The 25,088-nt window shown below is 39.1% G+C and overlaps 1 protein-coding gene and 1 pseudogene across 7 annotated transcripts in view; both read right to left on the bottom strand.

The window, feature by feature from the left end:
* Positions 1-25,088, bottom strand: part of RNF111 (ring finger protein 111) — a 93,981-nt gene that overhangs the window by 39,052 nt on the left and 29,841 nt on the right. For all 7 annotated transcript variants that reach the window (XM_075530601.1, XM_075530600.1, XM_075530602.1 and 4 more), the window contains one exon: positions 10,882-11,774. In XM_075530601.1, the coding sequence (XP_075386716.1) occupies positions 10,882-11,755 (874 nt within the window). In that variant the 5' untranslated portion in view covers positions 11,756-11,774. The remainder of the gene's footprint in view (positions 1-10,881; positions 11,775-25,088) is intronic.
* LOC142425732 (E3 ubiquitin-protein ligase RNF115 pseudogene) lies at positions 6,041-7,004 on the bottom strand (annotated as a pseudogene).

The raw sequence follows: 25,088 nt of genomic DNA, 5'->3' as shown, positions 1-25,088 counted from the left end.
TATGCTTATGTCTTCATGTATGAGTGGTGTTTGCTCTCTTCAGTCATTTCTGTTAAGAATTTGTATGACCTTACATAAGAACCTGAATGTTGTAACATCGAACGGTAATATAACATTAAGTTCTTTACATAAGGTCATCCAATTCAATAAAAAGTTTGTTTTCTAAAAAAAAGTTTGCTTCCTTTGTTAAGCTTTTTTGCTTTCTTTAGACTTGTCCATCTTGTTTTATATACTACGAATTTATTTCTCGTATTGTTAAGTGATATCCTATGGTATAGATGTATTTGTTTATCCATTCACTTACTTGTGGACATCTGGTTGCTTTCATTTTTCTTGAATGTTTGGCTATTACAACTAAAGGCCTTTGGGACATTTGGGTCTGTCTCTGGACAGGTGTGCTTTCATTTCTCGGTGGCTGGTACAAATGGTGAAGCCTTTGAGCACTTGTCAATGGCTTAGAGCTCCCCAGAAGTCAAGCCTGCTGGTCTCCTTCTGAAAAGTCACAGCCTTCAAACCCTCTGGAGAAGTTCTACTCTGCACCCAAAGTCACCATGCGTCCAAATCCACTCCAGGGCAACTACCAACACAGTGAGTTAATATTTAACTTTTTTTACAACCACAAAAATTGAAACAGAATTAAATCCAGAAATAAACCCACACATCTATGGTCACCTGGTTTCTGACACAGGTGCTCAGACCATTCGATGGGGAAAGAAGAATCTCTGATAAATAATGCTGGGAAAATCAGATTTCCACATGGAGAAAAATGAAACAGGGTTCATTCCTCACCCCATACAGAAAAACAAATTAAAAATTACTTAGGAAACTAAAACATTTCATTATTTGAAGAAACTACAGTGAGTAAGGCTGCCAGGCCTAAGTTTTAACAATGAATTATCTATTATAATAACAGAACATAGCAACAGATAAAAGATAGGGTTAGGAATATTAATTAACAATATATAGGATTAGCACTATTCACAGGAGCAAGAAGACAGTCTAACTATCCATCGGTGGAAGAATGGATAAGTAAATTTTAGTACACACAAACTTCGGTACCTACACACAATGGAATACTATGCATCGTTAAAGAATAAGACTGAAACGGTAAAACACTTCATGATACTGATAGATTTGGAGGAAATTATGCTCAGTGAGGTTAATCAATCACAAAAGTACAAATACCGTCCATCAGTTATAAAAGAAAAAAAAATCAGGATGAAAGTTTTCACATGAAATGATGGCTTTGATGATTACCAAGGGTGGGAGGGAAAGGGGAGGAAAGAGGAAGTAACAGGCTAGAGGACAGGCAGGTGTTAGCCAGGGTGAAGGAAAAGAAAGCATCCTAGTGCAAATGTTCTGAGAATGATGATGGCAACAAATGTACCTATGTGCTTGACACGATGGATGGATGGATGGACGGATTGTGATAAGAAGTCTACAAGCCCCCAATACAATGATTAAAAGAAAGAAAGAAAGTATCCTACAAGGGGCAGTAAAGAAAAAAAGAGGGGAGAGGATCGGGGTGCCAGCAGGGCAAGCTACTGACAGTTTTGATTAATTTTTTTAAGTTGTTAAAAATACAAAAATAATGGTTGGAAAATGTAAGCTCTAAATTTAAATATTTAAGGAAAAAAATTTTAATTAAAGCCTTTATTCATCAAAAGTGATTAAAAAAAGAAAAGCCAATGACTGGGAAAATACTTTTGAAAGTCATATACCCAGTATCTAATGACAAAGATATATATAAAACTTCCAACAATGTAAGACCAAAAAAGACAAATAACCCAGTAAGATAAGAACTTAAGTAGATATTTCATGAGGGCATTCAAATGGTCACCAAACATAAAAAACAATGCTTAATGTCATCCCTTAAACTAATACCGTATATACTCGAGTATAAGCGGACCCGAATATCAGCCAAGGCACCTAATTTTACCACAAAAACTGCATTAAAAATGTGCTGAAACCTCATCTTGTACATGAGTATATACGGTATTGGAGGGGACAGTTATGTATGCTAATGAGAAAAGGAAGCCGAGAATAGTTGCACAACTCAAACAAAGGAAATGCCACTACCTCATACCTCTTATTTCTCTCATTATTCATAAAGGAGGCCAGGTGGCATAAGGTCAGTGGTTCAAACCACCAGTTGTTCCACAGGAGATCGGTGAGACTTTCGGGCCCCATAAAGATTTAAGTCTCAGAAACATAAAGGAAAATTTCTACTTTGAACTAGAGGTTGGCTGTGATTCAAAAGCCAATGGTAGTAGACTGTTAATGAGTACCTTTTTATTCTATTAACCATTTGTATGTGTGCGTACGCAAACATATCCATCCTTTTCTCCAGCTGTCCACAAGTTATTACTGTTAACTGCTGTCAAGCTGAACCCATGTGACAGCCTGGAACTGTCCTAATGGGTATCCTGTGCTATAATCATTACAGGAGTAAATCCGTAAGATTTGTAAATTCCTCCGCTGTGGGAACCCCGAGTGATTCCAACTGCCAACCATTCAATTAGTAGCTGATGCTTGAGAGCTGCGGTCCCAAAGATGCCTTATTTTTCCAGTAGTGTTGTACGGAATTTTGTAATGAACAAATGCTGGTTGAAATTTGGTGTATTCTCCTGTGTTGTACTATAAAGGGCAGTTTATAAGGGAAAGTGGCTAAGAACAGGAATCCACGTGTGGACTGCCGGAAGCAGGTATCTGGGCACTTAAGGACTGTGTGGCCTTGGACAGATAATTCGACGTCTCTGGATTGTCTTCACCACCTATAAAATGGGACTGAATGATGTGGTAATCATTATCTTAGAATGTAGTAATATTTATCTGTCACACAGTAAGAATAGTAAGTTGTAATTAATACCTATACACAGAAATCATGGTCACAGACAGAAAGCATCCAACCTTCTTCACACAAAGGAAAATGGACACACTGGGGCAGTCTTCCAGGAACTGTGGCCTCCGTGGGGACACAGGGAAGCCCTCTAGGTGAGGCGGTTGTGTTACACTAAGGAAAATGCTGGAGGAAATGTGAAATTCTCATGGACTCCAGGCTGTCTGGAACCACGGACAGATAATCCCCATAAATTATTGCCTTAAAATAATCTTCAATGAGAGGCTGATACAAAGGGCTCAAATAGAAAGTAAACGTGTAGAATATGATGGTGACATATGTATAAAAATGCTTGATATAGTTGATGTATCGAATGTTATCAGAGCTGTAAGAGAGCCCCCATTAAAATGATTTTTAAAAATAATCTTCAAAACTAAAAATATTCTCTTAAGTTTTCATAAAACCAAACAATAGTTCAGCTTAATTAATAATGTCTTGAACATGGGAGCTGTTTTAAGAACTACGTACGTAAAAAAACAGGACTTTGGATCCTGTGCTTTCAAGGTGCAAAATAGCCATCAAAGGTCACAACAAAAGGCTCCCGTTTGAAAACCCCACTAAGTGAACTGGATTTTCCCTAAAACTGACCTGTGGCAGATTCAAGGAACTGCAATACTCCCTTTGAATTGAAAGCTGAAACATCCCTGGGGTGAGAAGCAGCAAATGACTGATATCTCAAAGTCATGAATTTGGAGTTCATAGGACATAGGTTCAGATTTCTTTATAAGGAATGTTGGCTTGGGACTACCATGCATTTTCTATTTTAATGCTTTTTGATTTTTTATGGCACATCTTAGTCTAGCAGGCATGGTTCTGCCTTTTAGAATGACAGTGATAAAAAGTTTTGCCCAATCTACAACCTCATTGTGTGAGTAAATACTGCCAATCACTTGAGTTTTTTATGTGTACAAGTCATATGTTTTGGTCTAAAATGTTGTCCTGTACTTGCATACTTTTCTACACATTATTTTAAATTCTGTATCACAGGCTAAACTAATAATACAATCAATAGAATTTATTCTATGTGGGATAAACCAATTCAGAGACACAGAGAACTGTACCAATGGTTCAGAGGGGATATGGGAGAAGGAGAGGTGGGAGAAAGAAAGCGAGGGGAACCAACCCAGGGGAAACGGAACAACATGTGAATAAAATCATTGGAGAGAAGGGCATAGGATGCACAGTGGAGGTTAATCAAGGGCAATGACGCAGCAAGGAATACTACACCAGACTGAAAGTCGAACACAATGGTGGGACAAGAGGAAAGTCAAAGGAAACAGAGGAAAGAACAAGGAAGTAAAGGACATTTATAGAGGTCTAAGTACAGGCATGTACATATGTAAATATATTTATATGAGAGAGGGGAATAGATCTATGTACTTATATGTTAAGAATTAAGGGTGTGGATGGATATTAGGCTGCGACTCAAGTACACCCTCAACACAAGAACACTTTGTTCTAATAATTCGGCATTCTGTGATGCTCATCTTCCCAATACAATCGCTGAAGACAAAATGGGTGCATAAGCAAATGTGGTAAAGAAAGCTGATGGTGCCCGGCTATCAAAAGCTATAGTGTTTGGGGTCTTTAAGGCTTGAAGATAAATAAGCGGCCATCTAGCTCAGAAGCAACAAAGCCCACAGGGAAGAAGCACAAGACTTTCCACCCACTGACCTGTAATCCTCTTGAATTTGGCATCATTGCAAGTGTTTCCTGAGTCTGAAGAGGAATTTATAGATTGGTATTCGACATATGGGCTAACTTGGACTTATGGACTTGAACTGGAGTAGGCTGGGATGTTTTCTCAATATACAATTGCTCTTTTATATTAAGTTCCTTCTTATCCACAAGTGTTTCCCTGAATTCGTTTCTCTAGTCAACCTATACTAACAAATTTTTATTCATTTGTTCTTCCTTTTAGTCCATTTTATATTTGTTAGTTTTTAATATTTTCTGCTTTCTTTTCTAATGAGGTTTTATCTGTCTTATTGTGTTATTGTTGTTGGGTTTCTTTGTTTTTGCATGTTTTTCTTTGTATGAAATCCAGGATCTACATAGACAGTAACTACTACATAGACAGTAACTACTAATAGCTTTTTGGAGTTAAGGAAGGGAGGCTGAAAGAAAACAGGGAACTAATAATGAGCACATAAAAGAAGAAAATGTTCTAAAATATATTGTGGTGATGATTGTACAACTCTTTTTAATGTATTTAAGCTATTGAATTGCATGATATGTGAATTGTATGTCAATAAAATGTAAAATTTTTTTTAATTATCACACTGACAACTTGAATGATTAGATAGAAAACTTAGAGGGCAATGAGTTTAAGTTCATGTAGGATGGATAATTCAGATAAAGAAGATGACAATGTATAAGTTAAGGGAAATAATCAATGTCACTGGATTCTGCATGTAAAAACTATTGACTGGTGCATGTCCTGCTATGCATATTCTCAACTACAATAAACAAAATAAGTTATTTCAAAAAGAAAAGCCAATTTATCTCTGAGGGGCTCATGTAATTTTTTATTTCCATCAGCAAAATATGAGGGCTCGTTTCGTCACATCCATTCTTACTACAGCTATTCTAGCAGTTCTGTACTGGTACCTCCTTGTGTTTCTTCCCATTTTAAGTTTTTTTTTATTTGCTCTGTGAAACCAGGATGAAACAAAATTCTAAGTCTCAGATTCCTGAATTAATTTGACTTCATCTCATTCCCAATGTTGCCAAGAAGTGCTGCTTTGATACAATTAAGACAAAAGCAGAGCTCTGGGCTCTGTTTCCACTGTACTTTCTGCACGTCACTAATGGTAGGCTGGACAGACTGGAGACTCCCTAACAAGGCAGCCTGGCGGAAGGCAGGGCCCTAACTAGACTCATAAGAACTGAGGTTGTTCTTCAGGGGCTAGGCAGACCCACATAATTAAGTGTCACATTTACAGAAGTATCACTCTGAATTCAGGAATAAGAGGCATTTGGTTGTATATACATGCAAGTCCATCTGCAGATTTGAATTCGGAGAGGAAAAACACTCATTCTGTTAATATTATGAGTTAAGAGTTTCTTAAGAGATTCCTAAACCGCCTATTATGTTTAGTTTGAATACAATGTACAGCAGAGGCATAGGAGGGCCACAGCCCTGGCTCAGGCAAGGCTTCGAGCTTCAGAAAGTCCATCGGTCGTGTAGCTGGCTGTCACTGCTAAATCTGTTGCTTGCAGAGGCCTCCGAGCTCTGGGTTTGCCGAGTAGAGTCCACCCCGCTTAAGCTCTTCCTACACACAGGGCATGTGTCATGCAGTTCTAACCACGGCACGATACAGCTGCTATGGAAGAAGTGGTTGCAGGATAACTGCCGTACTTCCTCGTCTACTGTGTAATCTTCTTTGCACACTGGACACTCCAGACCCAAAGCAACTTGCTCCTGAGTTACTGCCACTGTTGGAAGAGACGAGATCTTTTCCTTATCAGCAGGGGGAGGCCCTGTGTTTTCCAGTTGTCCTATAAGCTGGGTTACAATGGCATCAAGCTCTGTCTGACCCCAGCCAGGCGTAGTCCTCAGGGTTGGAGTGCAGCATCCCATACCAGGACAATGGGTGGGGGGATCTCGGAATTGCAGTTTGCAAAGAATCCTGCAAAGAGCTGCTGTATTATCCCTTCAATCGCTGGGGAACTTTCGGGACGAGTACTTCCCCGGGATCTGTATCTCCGAGTCATTGGCAGTCGTGGCAGACGACTAGGTCCCCGGAAGTCGGTGTGAGTTTGATGACCCCTCTCATTGGCTCGATTATCTTGGTCCAGTGGATTGCTACTTAAAAATGGTCTAAAATCTTGAAAAAACATCATGTGGTCCAAATGGTCCCAGAACTCTGCAAAATGTGTCGATGTACTATTATCTATCCGGCTGCTGCCGCTGCCGCCACCTAAAAAACTGGAATCATCTGTCACTTCTTCAATAAAGCCTGATTCACATCTGGGGCAAATATATTCCGGTAGTTTGGGGCTGACCTCGCCCTTGCAAAAGTGGCAGAAAAATCGATGCGCGGCCACAGCGGCGCCTGCGCCTGCCCCGGCCACCGAGGCCTCCGCCATTTTCCGCCTCCGCCATTTTCCTCCTGCGCTGTGTGGTGGGGCCCGGCAGCCGGCCGGTCGCTCGCCAGGCCGCTCCCTCGCCAGCCCGCCGTCGCCGCCGCCACCACCTCAGTGCGGCCAGGGGGCGGCGCCACAGTGCACGTCGGTCACGTGGCTCTGCCGGGCCGGCGCGGCGACCCCGCGGCGCGCCCCCCAGCGCCGAGCAGGCGCAGGAAGACCCTCCTTGTGTTTCTTATGTGCATTTCCGTAATGACTAATAGCTCAAGCTCACTGCTACTGAGTCAATTCCAACTCATTGTGACCCTATAGAATAGAACAGAACTGCCCCATGTGGGTTTCCAAAGCTGAAACTCTTTCAGAAGTAGAAAGTCTCATCTTTTTCTCATAATCTTAATAATTATTTTTTTCATCTGCTTCCTAGCATCTCATTTTATCTTCTTTGGTAAAATGTCTATTTTAATTGCAGATTTCATCTGGGTTCTTGTTTTGCTGCTGTTTAATAATTCTTTATGTATTCTAGAAATAAAATAACTTTTACCTGATAAATCATTTGCATATGGTTTCTCCTAGTCTGTAGCTTTTTGCTTGTTTTCATTTTCTTAATGGTGTCTTTTGAAGTATAACAGTTTTAAACATTAATAAAGTTTAGTTTATCAATTTCTTTTCTTGTGGATTTTGCTTTTGGTGATAGTTAAATTTTTAGACGGACATTGGGTAGTTAAATTTTTAGACGGACATTGGGCCTCTACTCAAGTACTCCCTCAAGGCAAGAATACTTTGCTCTAATAACCTGGCATTCCATGATGCTCACCATCTCAACACGATTGCTGAAGACCAAATTGGTGCATAAGCAAATGTGGTGAAGAAAGCTGATGGTGCCTGGTTATCAAAAGACACAGCATCTGGTCTTAAAGGCTTGAAGACAAACAAGCAGCCATCTAGCTGGAAGAAGCACACCAGCCTGTGTGATCATGAGGTGTCGATGGGATCAAGTATCAGGCATCAAATACCCAGAACAAAAAATCTTATCAATGTGAATGAGGGGAAGTGGAGAACAAAGACCCAAAGCCCCTATGTAGACAATTGGACAACCCCTTACCTAGAAGGGTACAAGGAAGAGACGAGCCAGTCAGAGTGCAGTATAGCACCAAGAAACATACAACTTGCCTCTAGCTTTTTAATGTTTCACCGCCCCTCCCCCTCAACATCATGATCCCAAGTCTACCTTACAAATCCAGCTAGAGCAGAGCAGGTACACAGGTACAGGTAAGAGCTGGAAACACAGGGAATCCAATACAAGTTCAAGAGTAGCAATACCAAGAGGGTAAAGAGAAGGTGGGGGAATAAAGGGGGAACCAATCAAAGTGATCTACCTATAACCCCCTCCTAGGGGGATGCACAACAGAAAAGTGGGTGAAGGGAGACATCGGTCAGTGTAAGACATGAAAAAATAATAATTTATAAATTATCAAGAGTTCGTGTGGGAGGGAGATTCGAGAAGGGACAGGGGTAAAAATGAGGAGCCAATACCAAGGGCTCAAGTAGAAAAAAAATGTTTTGAAAATGATGATGGCAACAAATGTACAAATGTCTTGACACAATGGATGGATTATGACTAGAGCTGTAAGAGCCCCCGTAAAATGTTTTTTTTTAAATCGTCATTAAGGCAGTGAACTGGTTGTTTAAAAAAAATGAAATATTTGTCTAACTCTTCCCCAGTCCAGAGTCCAAAAGTGGTGTAAATGTTAATCTACTCAACTACTAATTGAAAGGTTCAAGTCAATCAACGTCAGTGATTGAACACCAAGGAGTTCCAGTCTAAAACATGGCACTGCCTTTAGTGAAAGACTTAAAAGCAATTGATATTAGTAACCTCAATCCCTTACACTTTCAAAAAAAATTAATTTAGATCTTCAGTGCCAACATGAACTGAATCAATTTCCTTTAAACTGTAAAACTGATATGTAAACTTAGAATCGTTTGTAGATATAGAGTATTTTATACTTTAGGGATTGTTTGTGCATTTCCCTTTTCTGATAAAACATGAGGCCTTAAAATTTTATGGGGAAATTCCATTATCTTTTCATTCAATTCAAGCTAATAGGACAAATGCACGTTTTTTAAATATCACTGACTTTGTTGCGACAAAATGTCAGTATTAAAACTTCAAGTGATTTAGTATTAGGATAAAAGTGATATCCCAAATACCAAGAATATGGTACTTATAGGAAAAAGAATACCAATGGTCATCCAAGGAATCAGAGTTTCTCTTCAGCTGCGGCAACTGAAGAAGACGCAAAGTCGGGAATATAAAAAGGCTATGAAATGTGTGATGAACTGCTTCCATGGACACTGCTTCCTGTGCATGGACCCTAAGTGGAGGGCGCCAAGCTACCATTACCAAAATTCGATACATGTCTGATCAAGATGAGAAGTTCTCATGGACCTCACTTTCTGGAGTCCCACATGAACCCCTCAAACTGTTGCCTTGAGACGAAATTTAAAGTTTAACCCAAAGTTCCCTGAGTCTTCTTAAAACCCCAAAATAGTTTAACTTCACTAGGAAAAAAGTGTGCCTTGTGCCTTCTACTCTTTTACGAACTATCTACTCTTTAAGAACTATCAAAATGCTAACAGCCACTTAAAAGATCACAAAGCATGAGTTTATGTTAATAGGAAAGGAAAAAAAACAAAAAAAGGCAAGCAAGAATGGTTTCACAACTTGAAGAATACAATCAAGGTCACTCAACTGGACATGTAAAACTGGCTGAATTGTGGTGTATGCTCTGCTATGTTTATTCTCAAGAAACAAAAATCAAAAAAATTTTTTAATTAAAAAAAGAAACAAAAATCTTAAAGTGGGAGAGGAAAATAAAATGATACAATCATTGTGAAAAAGTTTGCTTACTCAAAAACGTGAACACAGAACTACCATTTGACCAAGAAATCCCAATGCTAGTGTGTGTGTGTGTGTGTGTGTACATACATATACACACATATACCTAGAAGTAGTAAAAGCAGAAACACACACAAATATTGAAACGTTCTTGTAGGCATTCTTCACTTTTCACATTTATCAACTGAAATATCAAGAACTGAATGAATAAAATGACACATATGTACACACACCACAGAATATGAGTCATGAAGAATAATTAAATGCTTATCATGCCACGAGACAGATGAACCTTGAAAACATGCTTAGCAAAATAAAGTCAGTCATAATAGGAAAACTGCTTGTTTGGCTTTAATGAAATATGCAAATATACAGAATTCATAAATTATGAGTCGCTGTCAAAGGTGGGAGGGAGGGAATGGGATAGTGTTTGCTTATGGGGTAATGAATTTATGTAATTGTGGTAAGAGTAAGATGGAAAAGAATAGTTGTACAACCTGAATAACGCATGTAGAAACTGTTGAATTGGCATGTATTTTGTATATATATTTTTCCACAATTAAAAAAATATGTACCCCACCCACTAAAAAAAGTAAAACAACGTAACTAGAATTGTTTTTATTGTGGTTGAATGTGAGAAACCTATTATATAGCTTTAAAAGTACTCATCAAAGAAGCTCTATAGGAAAAAAACCTACCACAAATCAACAATGTACATAAAATCTAATTCACAAGTCACATAAAACAATTTTATAGACACATAAATGGTTTTTCTATTTTTTTTTTTAGGAAAAAAGGTACGATCATTTTTTCCTCTTAAGTTTTTATCTTAAAATTGGAGCCACGGTTTGATTACCTGAGGCTTAAAATAAGTTAATGGAGCCTGAAATTTCCTCTAAAGACAACAAATCACGAAAACAGAGATGAACATAAGCACAGATAAAATGCTCCGGTTTGCACACTTTACCCAATTGAAGAACTAGTCTGTGTTTACCTGAGGGGACAGCTGGATTGCTTTGGTGGCTGTCGCTGGTAGAAACGAACACGTCCTCTTCAGCCGACGAGCTGGAGGCCGACTCACTACTGAGGCCATTCTCGCTGGAGCTACTGGAACTCGGGAGCAAGGCGTACTTCCTTCGCGCCAACACCTCTCGCTGTTTCCTCTGCATTAAGATTCTCTCTTTTTGTTTCTGAGTCCTCTGGGAGGAATTGTTTTTTACAAATCTCTTTCTACATGGGAGTCTCCTTAATGAACTGCTGTGAAAACAAGGTCTTTTCATTAGCAAGCCCGATACGGAGTCTGTCTCGGTCCGAGGCCACTTTTGGGACCGGACGCTGTGAGTTCTACTTTTAGCACTCAAGAGCGCCTGGGAATGTCGGACTGAGATTTCTCGGTCTTCGTCCGAAGTCATCGTGTCAGAATCTCCGAAATGCAGACTGGACGAGGGAGAAGAGAGACAGTCACTAAAGGAGGAGTCGTTATCTTCATCACTTGGTGCTTCCCGGTGTTGCCTCAACCCCAGCAGTCCCTGGTTCTCTTTAACACAGGTCTGCATATAGGAAGGGCCGGCCTGCTGGCTTTTGCGCTTTTTCCTCACCACAACGCTTTTGTCTTGATCTGGTTGGTTCCCAGTCATGTCCTTCTCTTGTTTCTGAGAATCATCACACAAGTGAGCAAATTCATTCCCCACTTTACTATTAATCATCTCAACGTCTTCAGGAAAACGTTTGGTTGCCCCGATGGGCTCTGGACGCAAGAGGATTCCTTTCAGAGTCTCCGGTGTCTTTGGCGCATCAGAAGGAGCCTCACTCTTCATAGCCACTTTTAAGGCATAGAGCTTGTTATACACAGGAGTCCATTGAGACATGGGAAATTTTAAGGAAGGCCTAGAAGACACAAAGATATTTTTTAAATTAGTGCTTTACTACTCATTTAGTGCAAAAAGTTCTCAGAGCCTACTGAAAATTTTCCTTGTAATACAGCACAACTGTCCTTGTTTTATCAGCATATATCAGCACATACCCTCCCATTTGGATAAAACCTTATCTCTGACATACCTACCCATATAGACCCAATTTCTTAAAAAATAAAATCAGGGGATGCAAATCTACTTGAAGACTTCTATCAATCACAATCTGATCGTATTATGTACCATGCTACCTACATATCTAATCAAATTCAAACAATTTCTTCAAAACATATCTGTTCAGAAACATATCTGAACAAATCCAAACAATTTCTTTAAAGCCTGTTGTAATAAAATAGATACAAGAATTAAGGGTGCTAAATCAAGAGTTTGATCAGTCAATTATGTTTTCCCCACCTGGGACCACATTATTAAGTGGCAGTTACAAACTACCTTCTGTATGTCTAGATTAGTGTCTCCTAACGTGGGTGCTACTTTAATCTGGATCATGGGATATGGTACACAAGTTGTTAATGACCAGGATGGTGCTTAGTATTGGTATTGTTTGGGGTTTGGTTGTTTTCCAAAGAGGGCAGTAAGCCAAATAAGTTTGGAAACCTATGATCTAGATGATTATGGCATGAGATTGATTATAAAAAATGAACCGATATGAACATAGCTTTTCTTTCCCGTCATTCTTCCTTCACATTAATTCACTTATTCTATAATGAGAATCTGAATTATTCTGGTAAACAGAAACTTCAACTACCAAATTTTAATTTGAGATATAGAAGTAGAACCAAGGCTATCAGTTGGTAAAATCATTCAGTTGAATTAGAAACACAGATAACAGTTAACTTTCCTACAGCTAATATTCAACTCATAATGACCCTCTAGTACAGGGTAGAACTGCCCCTGTGGGTTTCTGAGACTATAACTCTTAATAGAAGTAGAAAATCTTAGCCTTTCTCTCACGGAATGGCTGGTGGTTTGGAACTGCTTACTGGTTACCAGCCCAATACATAATCACTATGCCACAGTCAACTTCATGGCAGTGAGTGAGAGGGAGATAGCTAATATCAGTGTATCTAATCCTTGAAAACAATAGCTGCTGGACAGGGGGTCTTGAAACTAAAGCATCTACATAATGAGAATGATATGATAAAAGTAGCAAATATCATGCTTCAAAATAGAAATATACATTAATGAGGATTCTTCATACAAATATGAATAGCTAAGCAATATCAACATATTTTTATTGAAAAAATAAATCAAAGCATTCTAAGTCTATAGCTTGATTAAATATCACCAATTGAGTAACTATGCAAATGAACCTACCCATGCAACTAACATCCAATTTAGAGGGGGGGAAAAAAGAATCAAAAGCAACACCCCAGAAATCTTCCCCTGCCGAAAGTTGCAATCGTTATCCTTACTCCTAACACCATAGATACATTTTGCCATTAATACGCTTTTTTAACGCTTTTTCCTCAAAAGAGAAGGAAAATGATAACTATTGAGTGGCAGGTCTTTCTCCATAAATAACAGTGTGACAGTCTCTCACTGTGTGTTACTATGGGGGTGGTGGGATGACAGAATTTGAAAACCAGGGGCTATGCCTAGCAAGACACCTATCTTTCTATTCGATTAATGCTTGCCTAAGGATATGGCTGATGAAATAAGAAAGAAAGGCTAAAAATTAGGAAATTCTTTTTGGTGAGGAGAAAATATTTTTTAAATAGATTGGTGATCGTATAGATTGCGAACTAAGCTAAGAACTATCCAGTTGTATACTTTAAATGAATGAATTGTATGGAATGTGAATTATATCTCAATAGATGTCTGTGGTCAAACCCACCAGCTGCTCCAAGGGAGAGAAAGGAGGCAGTTTGCTTCCATAAAGATTTACTGCCTCAGAAACCTTATGGAGCCAGTTCGAATCTGTAAATACTGGGTCTCTATGAGTCAGATTTGACAACCGTAGGCTTGGTTTGGTTTTGTTTTTTTTCCCCATGCTTAATGCAGTAAAGAAAAAAAGGGAGGGGGAGGGGAAAATGAGAGAATTATCAACAATATTTCCAGCTATCAGGTAACTATTGGCCCATTAGCTTCAGACAAATTATTTTTCCAGAAGCTCAATGTCTCTCGGAAGTTGTGCAGGGTTAGATCTGAGGCAATAAGTCTTTGTTTGCTGAAGAAACACTTTCTGTTTTAGACCTCTCATCTTTAATTACTGAGTAACCCTCTCAGAGTTGGTCATTGAGATGGTGAGAGGAAATGTGAACTTGCTAAAAGTATAAACTCTGAAAACCTATCCATAAATGAATTAACAAAGGATTGAATCATAACATAATTTACTAAGTGCACTTTCTTTATCACTAGTTAATGCCATATAGCCAAAGCAATGAACTCTTCGATCTACTCTGGATTTTGGTCAGTCAAGTCCAAAGAAGCAGAGAAGTAGTAGAGGTCGGGAGGGATGAAGTAAAGGAGGGTGGTAGTGGTGGTGGTGACCCCTGATTTCAAAAAGAGTATCATTAAATGTACAAATTAACATCCCATGTTAACTATTATATTCCCACAAAACCCACTGACTTCTAGTCAATTCCAACTAATACTGATTTCAGAGACTGAAAATCTTCATGGGAGCAAACAGCCTGTTTTGGGGTTTGAGTCCTGGACCTTTAGCCTTTCCTAATAACTAACCCACAGCATCACCAGGCTTCTTTAAAGGAATACATATTCATGCTTTATTTTGAACTGAAAAAAAATAATAGGAGAAATTTATAAAAATTAAAACCACAATTATTTTTTTAAACTAAAACAAGCAATGAAAAGGGTCCCTCCCCTGACACCCTCAAAAACTGTTCTGGCTTTCTGCAGCCTGATTAAAAGAAAATCATAATCTAGTCTTTCATTTTCATAAAATTACTGGCTGATCTAAGTTGAAAATGGAGCAAATATGTACTAGATAAAAATCTTCTTTGCCACACTGATTGGCTTGCATTCAATCGTGAAGTCATATACCTCCCCTCTGTGATTTAATTCAATTATTTTGTTATAATTGGCAGCATTCCAATAACTCATGATATCAATATAGGAAAAACAACTCTGAATACATTCAGCAACCAGAAAACATGATACTTTTAAAATGCTAATTTTCAAAACAAAACAAAAAAATTTTGACTACTGTATTCTACAAAAGGTTGTGTGAGCATGGGGGTGGGAAGGGGGTGCACTAATAGTACCCAGACAATTTTTAAGGACTTCTGCTTCTAGTCATAGAGATATCATTGTTGATCTTGGCTAAAAGCAAAAAAAAGAAAACACTAGAAAGTTGTTTACTTGTGTTTTATTGACGATGTAAAAACATTCAACTGTGTGGATCACAAAAAACTAAGGATAGCCTTGAAAAGAAGAATTTGAGAACACTTCATTTCATGTCAAACCTTTACAAAGTTCAAGAGGCAGTTATGGGAACAGAACAAGAAAGTATTTCAGGGTTTAAAAAATGGAGAAATGTGTTCATCAGGATTGTCTTATCACTCTAGTTATTCCATCTAGATCCTGAGCAAACAGAGAAGATAGATTATTAAACAGAATGAAGCACCAGGAGTGGAGGATTACTAACAACCTACTAAAGGCAGCTGACACAGCCTTGCTTGCAGAAAGTGAGGAGGACTTGAAGCACGTGCTGATGAGGATCACGGATTCCACCCTTCAATACGGACGGAAGATGACAACTCAATGTAAAAACCCAAATCCTCACAACTGGACCAATAGGTAACATCATCAAATATGGAGCAAAAATTGAAGCTGTCAAGGATTTTGTCTTGCTTGCATCCACAATCAATGCTCATAGAAAAGCAGTCAAGAGATCAGATGATGCATTGCACTGAGCAAGTCTGCTACACAGACTTCTGTAAAGTGTTGAAAGTGAGGTTATTTACTCTGAAGACTAACACATGCCTGAGCAAAGACATGGTATTTTCAACCTCCTCACATGCATGTGAAAGTTGGACACTGACTAAGAAAGAACAAAGAGATATCAGTGCATCTGAGTTGTGAAGAATATTGAAAGTGCCTCCAAGATAAACAGCAACAAGGCCACATGGAAGAAGCACACCAGCCTGTGTGATCATCAGGCCATCAGAGACCCAGAACAAAAATCCTATCTTTGTGAATGAGAAGGAGCGCAGAGGAGCAACCCAAAGCCCATCTGTAGGCAATTGGACATCCCCTTACAGAAGGGTTACGGGGAGGGGAGGAAATGAGCCAGTCAGTACAGTGTAGCAATGAGGAAACATACAACTTTCCTCTAGTTCTTTAATGCTCCCCCCCACCACTATCATGATCCCAATTCTATCTTACAAATCTGGCTAGACCAGAGCATGTACACTGGTACAGAGATGAACAGGAAACACAGGGAATCTGGGACAGATAAACCCCTCAGCACCAATGAGAGTAGCCATACCAGGAGGATAAGGGAGAGGTGAGGGTAGAAAGGGGGGAAATCAATCACAAGGATCTATGTATAACCCCCTCTCTGGGGACAGACAACAGAAAAGTGGGTGAAGGGAAACCGGTCAGTGTAAGATATGAAAAAATAATAATTTATAAATTATCATGGATTCACGAGGGAGGGAGGAAAGGTGATGGAAATGGGAAAAAATGTGTAGCTGATACCAAGGGCTCAAGTAGAAAGAAAATATTTTGAAAATGATGATGGCAACAAACGTACAAATGTGTTTGACACAATGGATGGATTGTAATAAGAGTTGTACAAGCCCCCGATAAAATGATTTTTTTAAAATGTTTACAGCCTAGAAAACTCTATGAAGCTACTAAGAAGGTCAGTGAATCGAAATGTACTCAATAACACCCAGCAACTACAAGCCAACAAGGTACTCAAAGAATATGTAAGATTGTGCATTTTACTGTTTATATATTATCAGAAAATCAACCAGAAATAAAAGGAATTTCCAAAAAGTTCATGGAAAAATGAAATTTAAAAGGATATTTAAAAAAACAATTTATTAGGGGTGATACAACTCTCATCACAGTCCATACATATACATACATCAACTGTATAAAGCACATCTGTACATTCTTTGCCCTAATCATTTTCTTTTTTTACATTTTATTAGGGACTCATACAACTCTTATCACAATCCATACATATACATACATCAATTGTATAAAGCACATCCGCACATTCCCTGCCCCAATCATTCTCAAAGCATTTGCTCTCCACTTAAGCCCTTTGCATCAGGTCCTCTTTTTTTTTTCCCCTCCCTCCCCGCTCCCCCCAAAAAGTATTTTTTCAGGAATATTTTGAAGTCTCTCAAATGTCTTTTTCATAACTGTTTTCTTTTCTCACATAATAAGGTAAAAAACCAGCATACCACGAAAATGTAACCGGATATGAATTACATTTTTAATTCTCCTCCACTGATACTTATTTTACAACATTGGCTCAAGAATTGGAACTCTGTGACAGCGGTTATGAATGAGGCTGCAATATGCACGGTCAGCAGTTTGAAACCGCCAGCTGCTCTGAGGGAGAAAGACAGGGTAGGCTTTTCTACTCCTGTAAACAAACAGTGGACACCCACAGGGACCGTTCTATCCTGCCCTACACCATAGGGCTGCTATGAGTCAGCATCTCAAAGGTGCAGTTGAGCTGTACTTTTATTTTGGGTCAAGTATATGAAATTACATGGTTGTATAAAGGTTGGCAGGATGTTCTCTCCTTGAGTGGTATAAACGGTTACTTCTGCAATGAATTCTCACTAGACCTTTCACTTTTGAAGATTACTAACAAGTTAACTATAGCTAGTGTCTCTGTACTGAGAACCTCCCAGGTCCAGGATTAGAAGGTACACTGAGCTCATAGATATTTAAAGCACATAAAGAACTTTCTCTAGAGTCAACAAAAACCGTCTTCCCTTAAGTCTGGTACCCTGAAATTGTATTTCCAGCCCCCTCAACTGTAATGAAATAAATTTCACTTTTTTTAAAGCCATCCCCTTTTGGTATCTGGGTTATAATAGCACTAGATAAGGAGCCCTAAATGATGTAGTAGTTATGTATTGGAATTACCGGTCACTCCTCAGGGAAACACAGGGCCTTTCCACTCCTGTAAACAGTTACAGAATGGGACACGCAAGGGGCACCTCTACCCTAGCCTATAGGCTTGCTATGAGCCAGCATCGACACAAGCACTGAGTGTTCTTTCTGTTTGGGGGTTGGTTTGTTTGGAGCTCTAGATAAGCAAGACACCACTTTCTCCAACATACAAATGCAAACTCTCTACAATAGCTTATGACTGTATGACCTTTTGCCTCCCTTAGCTACGCTGTAGTCAAGCTAGTTATTTCTATTCCCTGTGCCTAGTATGCTTGTCTCAAAGATATTTTTAATGTTAATTAACTTCTGCTTACCATTTATTTAGATCTTGGCTTAAATGTCACTTCATTGGAAATGTTTGGCTTTGTCTCTCAACTACCAGGACTTAAGTGACCATGGACTGGTGATGTTGGGTCTAAAATCCATCGCTGTATTGGCACACAATTCCCACCAGCTACTCACAGACAGTGACTGAAGATGGCAAGGACACTAATTGTCCCCCCCAAGGGTAGTAGCCTGTTCTTTGGAAACACAATTCCTTCTATAGCTGATATTGCTCTAGGGCTCTTGATAATCTTTTCATTTCTCTTTCAAGTAAGACTAAATTTGCACTGCAATCTGATGAATATGTCAACTCTTCCTCCCCTTTTTTCTCTCAGTGGCATTTCCTCTAATAAAACCCTAGCCTATGTAATCCCATCTTGACATCTGCTTCTCTAAGCTGAGGATTAACACTTCATTTAAAGGACCACTCTCTCTTCCCTTTCAAGAAATAGTACACCTTGTTTTATTTTTAAATAAGCTCAAATGATCTTATTAGCCTCTTTATAAATTCCCTCAAAAGAATAAAAATTCCTGTTAATATGGCCCCTTCTAGACATAATCCCTTTTATGTAATATAATTCTGGACTTCATACATCTGTAGCTCTAATTCCATTTTGGAGGGTATCTTCTGCTAATGAGCAAGAATAGGGTAAGATTAAGACCTATCTTAAAAGAATTGGTCAATTGGGCCACATTCTTAAATGGTTATCTTGGCTACTCTTCTATGTAATGAATGTAAAGAATGATGTACTACAGCTCAAAGGAAAAAAAACTGCTTCAGGTGGCCTGGGAAAAAGCCTGCCTGATTAAGAATAGTAAGAGGCTGATGCCTACAGGAAACATCCTGCCAGAGGCCCCCAGAGTTATTTGCATGTAAAAATAGTCCAAGGGTAGAAAATAGATTATTCTATTATTCTGTTTGGGTAACATAAAATGGTGAAGGGTTATATGTTAATACCATTGCACTCTGAGTATCAAAGTAACTCCCACCAAAGAACCTATGCTTGCAAGGGGGCAGGTTCGACCAGCAGTTGATTCACAAGCTGTGGGTCGCACGCAATCCCTTTGGGGGCCAAATGACCTTTGCACAGTGGTCGCCCAATTCATACCACTACCAAAATTATACTTATGAAGTAGCAATGAAAATAATTTTATGGTTGGGGTCACCACAAATATGAGGAAGTGTATTAAAGGGGCATGGCATTAGGAAGGTTGAGAACCACTGGGTTAGAAGGTGGGGGAAGATACTGGGGATAAACCTGTGAATTATGAACAGGATTACCTGCAAGGGCATCCTACTGAATATAAATGAGCTCTCTGAGAAACAGGGTGTGCGATCTCAATGCTGGCAAGAGCTAGAACTGAAGCAAATCCTCCCAACCCACCATCTGGCTTTAATCCTGCCCGACTTAGGTTCTAGGACTAGCTGAGCATCGAACAACTCTCTCTGAGTTAGTGCTCCAAGTGGCATCACCTGGGAAAGTTCTCTCTGGTCACAGTGAATTTTTTCGGAAAATTTCGCTGAAACCTCATTTTTTACGGGGCTGATTTAAGAGAACAGCGTGCAGTTGTGAACTTTTGTTTTCTGCTCGGGAAAAATTCCACAGAAACTTGTGATCTTGAACAGCTTACAAGGACAGCACTATGGGAAAAACTCAAGTGTATGGTTTTCTCATTTGAAAGAAGGTGAGCTGTTCATTGATGACAAACCTTCTGGACATCTGTCAACTTCCTGAATGGATGAAAATGTCAATTCAAAGTAGTGCATTTGGAGTTCATTCCACCAGAACAGATTGTTAATCAAGTTTTCTTTGTAGAGGTTCTCAAAAAACAGTATGTGATAAAAAAAAGGCCTGATCTGTGGCAGACAAGGCATTGGTTTTGCCATCATGACAATGCACCTGCTCACAGTTATCTCAGTGATCCAGTTTTAACCAAAAAACAGCAAGCAGAACACTGAGCATGATAGTGGGACAAGAGGAAAGTCAAAGGAAATAGAGGAAAGAACCAGGAGGCAGAGAGACTATATACAGGTTTAAATACAGGCATGTACATATGTAAATGTATTTATGTATGAGGATGGGGAAATAGATCTATGTGCATATATTTATAGGTTTAGTATTAAGGTAGCAGAAGGACATTGGGCCTCCATTCAAGTACTCCCTCAATGCAAGAATACTTTCTTCTATTAAATTGGCATTCTATGATGCTCACCTTCCCAACACAAACGCAAAGTAGGTGAATAAGCAAATGTGATGAAGAAAGATGATGGTAACCAGTCTATCAAAAGATATAGCGTCTGGGGTATTAAAAGCTTGAAGGTAAACAAGCGGCCATCTAGCTCAGAAACAACAAAGCCCACATGGAAGAAGCACCAGCCTAAGCGATCACGAAGTGTAGAAGGGATCAGGTATCAGGCATCATCACAACAAAAGATCTTATCATAGTGAATGAGGGAGGTAGTGCAGAGTGGAGATCAAAAGCCCATTTGTAGGCCACTGGACATCCCCTTAAGGAAGGGTCTCTGGGAGGAGACAAGCTAGTCAGGGTGTGATGTAGCAACAATGAAGCCTACAACTTTCCTCTAGTTGTTAAATGCTTCCTCCTCCCCCACTATCATGATCCCAATTCTAGCCTACAAATCTGGCTAGACCAGAGGATGTACACTGGTACAGATAGGAACTGGAAACACAGGGAATCCAGGGTGGATGATCCCTTCAGGACCAGTGGTGTGAGTGGCAATACCGGGAGGGTGAAGAGAAGGTGGGTTGGAAAGGGAGAACCGATTACAAGGATCTACATGTGACCTCCTCCCTGGGGGACGGACAACAGAAAAGTGGGTGAAGGGAGATGTCAAATAGGGCAAGATATGACAAAATAATAATTTATAAATTATCAAGGGTTCATGAGAGAGGGGTAACAAGGAGGGAGAGGAAAAAATGAGAAGCTGCAGTACTGGTAAACTGATCTGCATGGTGATTCTTGAGTCATAGGAGGCATTAAATGGAGAAATGGTTGCAACGTCTATAGAACCTAGAGAGCACTTTTCATGCCTTTCAAGGTCTCCAGCACGAAGGTAAAAAATAAATCTTCAAACCAGAAATGGTAGCTTTGCTGGATTGCGCACACACTCATCTTATGTCTACACAACTTAAGGGAAAACAAGGAAAAATCTGGTGATTAATGCTAAAACGTAGGCATTCCTAAAAAAAAAAAAGATAATGCTCTGGAAAGGCTAATTAAGGCATTCAAATAATAAACATAAATAGTTAAGTGACTGCATACCTGAAAAATGGAAAAGAACCAAGAAGAAAGCCACAGGACAGCAGATACGTAATCTGTGTGGCTACAAGTAACACCCCCAAGTCACCAAGTGGACCCTAGTAGCTAGTCAGATAGTACAGCAACAAAAATGAACCACTCACAAGTGAAAGAAAAACACTTAGTACATCGTATTAAATTTAACTCAGGAGCTACATGAAGACTAAAAGTTATTTCAATTACTCAAAAATTGATGTGAAATTCAATGTAATCCAAAAATAACAGCAAACTGTTTCAATCATAAACAAAGAAAACTAGTTTTATATTTTCTTCAACCATCAAAAAATTCAATCAACCATAATCTTCCATATAGTTTTGCAATAAGCCAATCACAATTTTTCCTTATTTTTTCTTAGGCCCAACCTTAAATCTTGGTACCACCAGAATGGAGAAGATGCAAGATGGGGGCACAGTTTCCTTATGAAAGGATTTTCTGTTGATATAAGGGGAAGGCCTCTATTATTTGCTAGTCTTTTGGTCCCGCTTAAAAGCCTCTGAATTAAGAAAATTGTATATGTAGTGGATTAATAATGATTTACATGGAGAATGAAGAAATTAATGGCCTTAAAGCCCAAAGATGCTGGCTCTATTGATTAACCTAAGAAGCTATCCATAGAGACACTGACTTAAAGAAATTTGCCATGGGGTTGCCTTAAAGAGATTCAAACATATCATTCCACGTTGCTTTGGATATTTCCGTTCTTTGCATTAAAATAAATGAAGACAGACTACAATGAAGTTTAGAACTGTTGGATTCAAAGTCAAAAAGAAGTTGCTTCTGCATGATTTACCCAGGCTCACTATCACCTCTGAAAATGTGGAAGGGAACAAAGAGACAGCAAACAGCATGTTTACATTTGGACGAGGATGTTCCCATGCATCGACTACCTTGGAGTAGGAAAAAAGCCAACCGTTCTTAGAGAACCTTAAAGTGTGGACATGAAATACTAAATGCATTGTCCCTATGACCGTCAAGAACTCCACACTCTATTCTGGAGGGTGAGGCTTTGGAAAGGTAGATGTTTCCGTTTCCTAAACTTCTGATAGTACATATTCTGTTTTTTGGGGGGAACAGTTAAATATCTCAAACAGATATATCTACACAATGAAAATAATGGCCTTTGTACTCACATTTAAAAGTCTTCTAGTATTCTAGTATTGTTCATCAAAGAGGAAACACATCTAACAACCATTCAGTCTTTCACGGATACAAACAGGGTGAAAGTCAATTGGTATAAAGAGCAGCCACTGCTCTAGCCTTGAGTATAAGTTATTATTTTAACCAGAAGCTAAATGAAGAGTGTTTGTCCTGGAAAACTTGAAGAGTAACCGGGAGTAAGTTTCATCTGCTTAGGAAGGCCGTACTCTACATCACAGGGTACAACCCCACAAATCTCTAATGTTTCTTATATAGAAACCTATATCTTGAAATATATATGGGAACAGGAAAGATGAGATATAAAAATATTAATAATAGTCTATTATATAAAATACATGCTATCAGGAAAATGAACGGAAAAATTTAACTTCAGTACATTAACTTAATGCAAATTAAACATATACCAACAGCTTTCCTATTATATCAGAAATAGTTTTTAATGTAATGCCAAAAAGAGCCCATTGTCCCTAACAACAAAAATTCTAATATGTATTAGTCTAAGGTATTAACTCTAATAAATGAGTATGTCCTATATACAAAAAATTATAAAGCTATACAATAGGATATAAAAGACAATTCTAGTAAGTGGACGACAAGAGGTGTATTCACTTTTCTGTATGAAAACAGATTCCAAAGTGGCTGTCACAAATGAGAAAAAGAACATAATTAAATTAAAAAAAACTATTAAAACACAAATACCATCACTAGGAACAGGTAGTGCTCTAGAAACATTTTTTCTCCCAAATGTTCTGAAAACATTCATCTAAAGATAAACCCAAATTCCTACCAGGAAGCTTTATCTTTTCATTTCATTTTTTCACAACTTTTAAGTCCCCTCTCATTAGTCTTTCATGATTAGTTTTTCATTATCATGTTGACTACAATTCACATCAAAAACTCCTTTTTTTAAGAACAAGCAAACAAAAACACCCACAAATCTATAGTTATATACGTAACTGAGGATGGTAAAAGTGAAAAAGCAAAGTTGAACTCAATCTTTTCCTTTATAAAGCTTTTTTTAAAACCATTTTACTAGCAGCTCATACAACTTTATTACAATCCATATTTCCATCCATTGTGTCAAGTACATTTGCACATTTGTTATCATTATTCTCAAAACATTTTCTTTATACTTGAGCCCTTGGTATCAGCTCATTTTTACCTCTCCCTCCCTCACCCTCCTGTCTCAAACCCTTGATAAATTTATAAATTATTTTTTCATGTCTTACATTGAACCATGTCTCCCCTGGCACGGGGTTATAGGTAGATCACTATGATCCATTCCCCCCTATCTCCTTCCCCTTCCCCTCCTGTTATGGGTACTCTCATTATTGGACATGAGGGGTTTATCTGTCCTGGATTCCCTGTGTTTCCAGTTCTTATCTGTACCTGTGTACATGCTCTGGTCTAGCCGGACTAGTAAGGTAAAACTGGGGTCATGATAGTGGAGGGAGGAAGCATTAAGGAACTAAAGTAGTCAACCTGTATGTTTCCTCAGTACTATACTGTACCCTGAGTAGCCCGCCTCCTCCCTGCAACCCTTCTCTAAGGGGATATCAATTGCCTGCAGGTGGGCTTTGGGTCTCCATTCTGGGCTCCCACTCATTCACAATGATAGGAATTTTTGTTCTTGGTTTTTGATGCCTGATAACTGATCCTATGGACACCTCATGATCACATGTACATTCCTATATTTAGACTTCTATAAATGCCCTTTGCCTCCTAGTTCTTTCCTCTATTTCCTTTTACTTTCCTCTTGTCCCAGTATCACAGTACAAGCCTTCGTTTGGGTTTCAGTAATTTTTCTTGGTTACACTGCCCTTGATCAAGCCCTACCAGGACTCCTACATCCTCTTCACCATCGTTTTAGATCAATTGCTGTTTGTTCCCACGTCCCTAGGCTTATTAATACCCACTTCCTTTCCTCCCCCTCTCCCGTGTGCCCCCTGAAGGTGGGTCCCATTGTTTCATCCTCCAGATTGTTTATCCCACCTAGCTTATCTAGAAAGACCTTCAGAGATAATAATATGCACAAAAACAAGACAGAGCAAATAAAAGGTCTGTTGACCTTTAGGAGTATTTTCGTGTCAAGTCTGATGGGGTGCCAAGCCCTGGCCCTAAAGTCTATTTTTGGTATTCCCTAGGGAGTTCATTACTCTGCTCCCCTTGCTATTCTGTTGAACGCCCTCAGTGTGGTGGGGTCAGATATGGCACAATTCCTGCACTGTGCCTCCAGTGTTGTTCCCCATAGCACTATGGGTCAGTGAGGGAGGTCGTGTTGTTGTGTCTGGCGGTGGGGCGGGCCCGATGGTCCTCTCTGTGCTTTGGCTGCTCTGAGCAGGAATATCCTCCTCTCCTCCT

Source organism: Tenrec ecaudatus, chromosome 14 (genome assembly GCF_050624435.1).
Source record: "Tenrec ecaudatus isolate mTenEca1 chromosome 14, mTenEca1.hap1, whole genome shotgun sequence".
NCBI lineage: Eukaryota > Metazoa > Chordata > Mammalia > Afrosoricida > Tenrecidae > Tenrec > Tenrec ecaudatus.
Note: the sequence above shows the minus strand (reverse complement) of the source record. Positions and strands in the feature narration are given on the sequence as shown.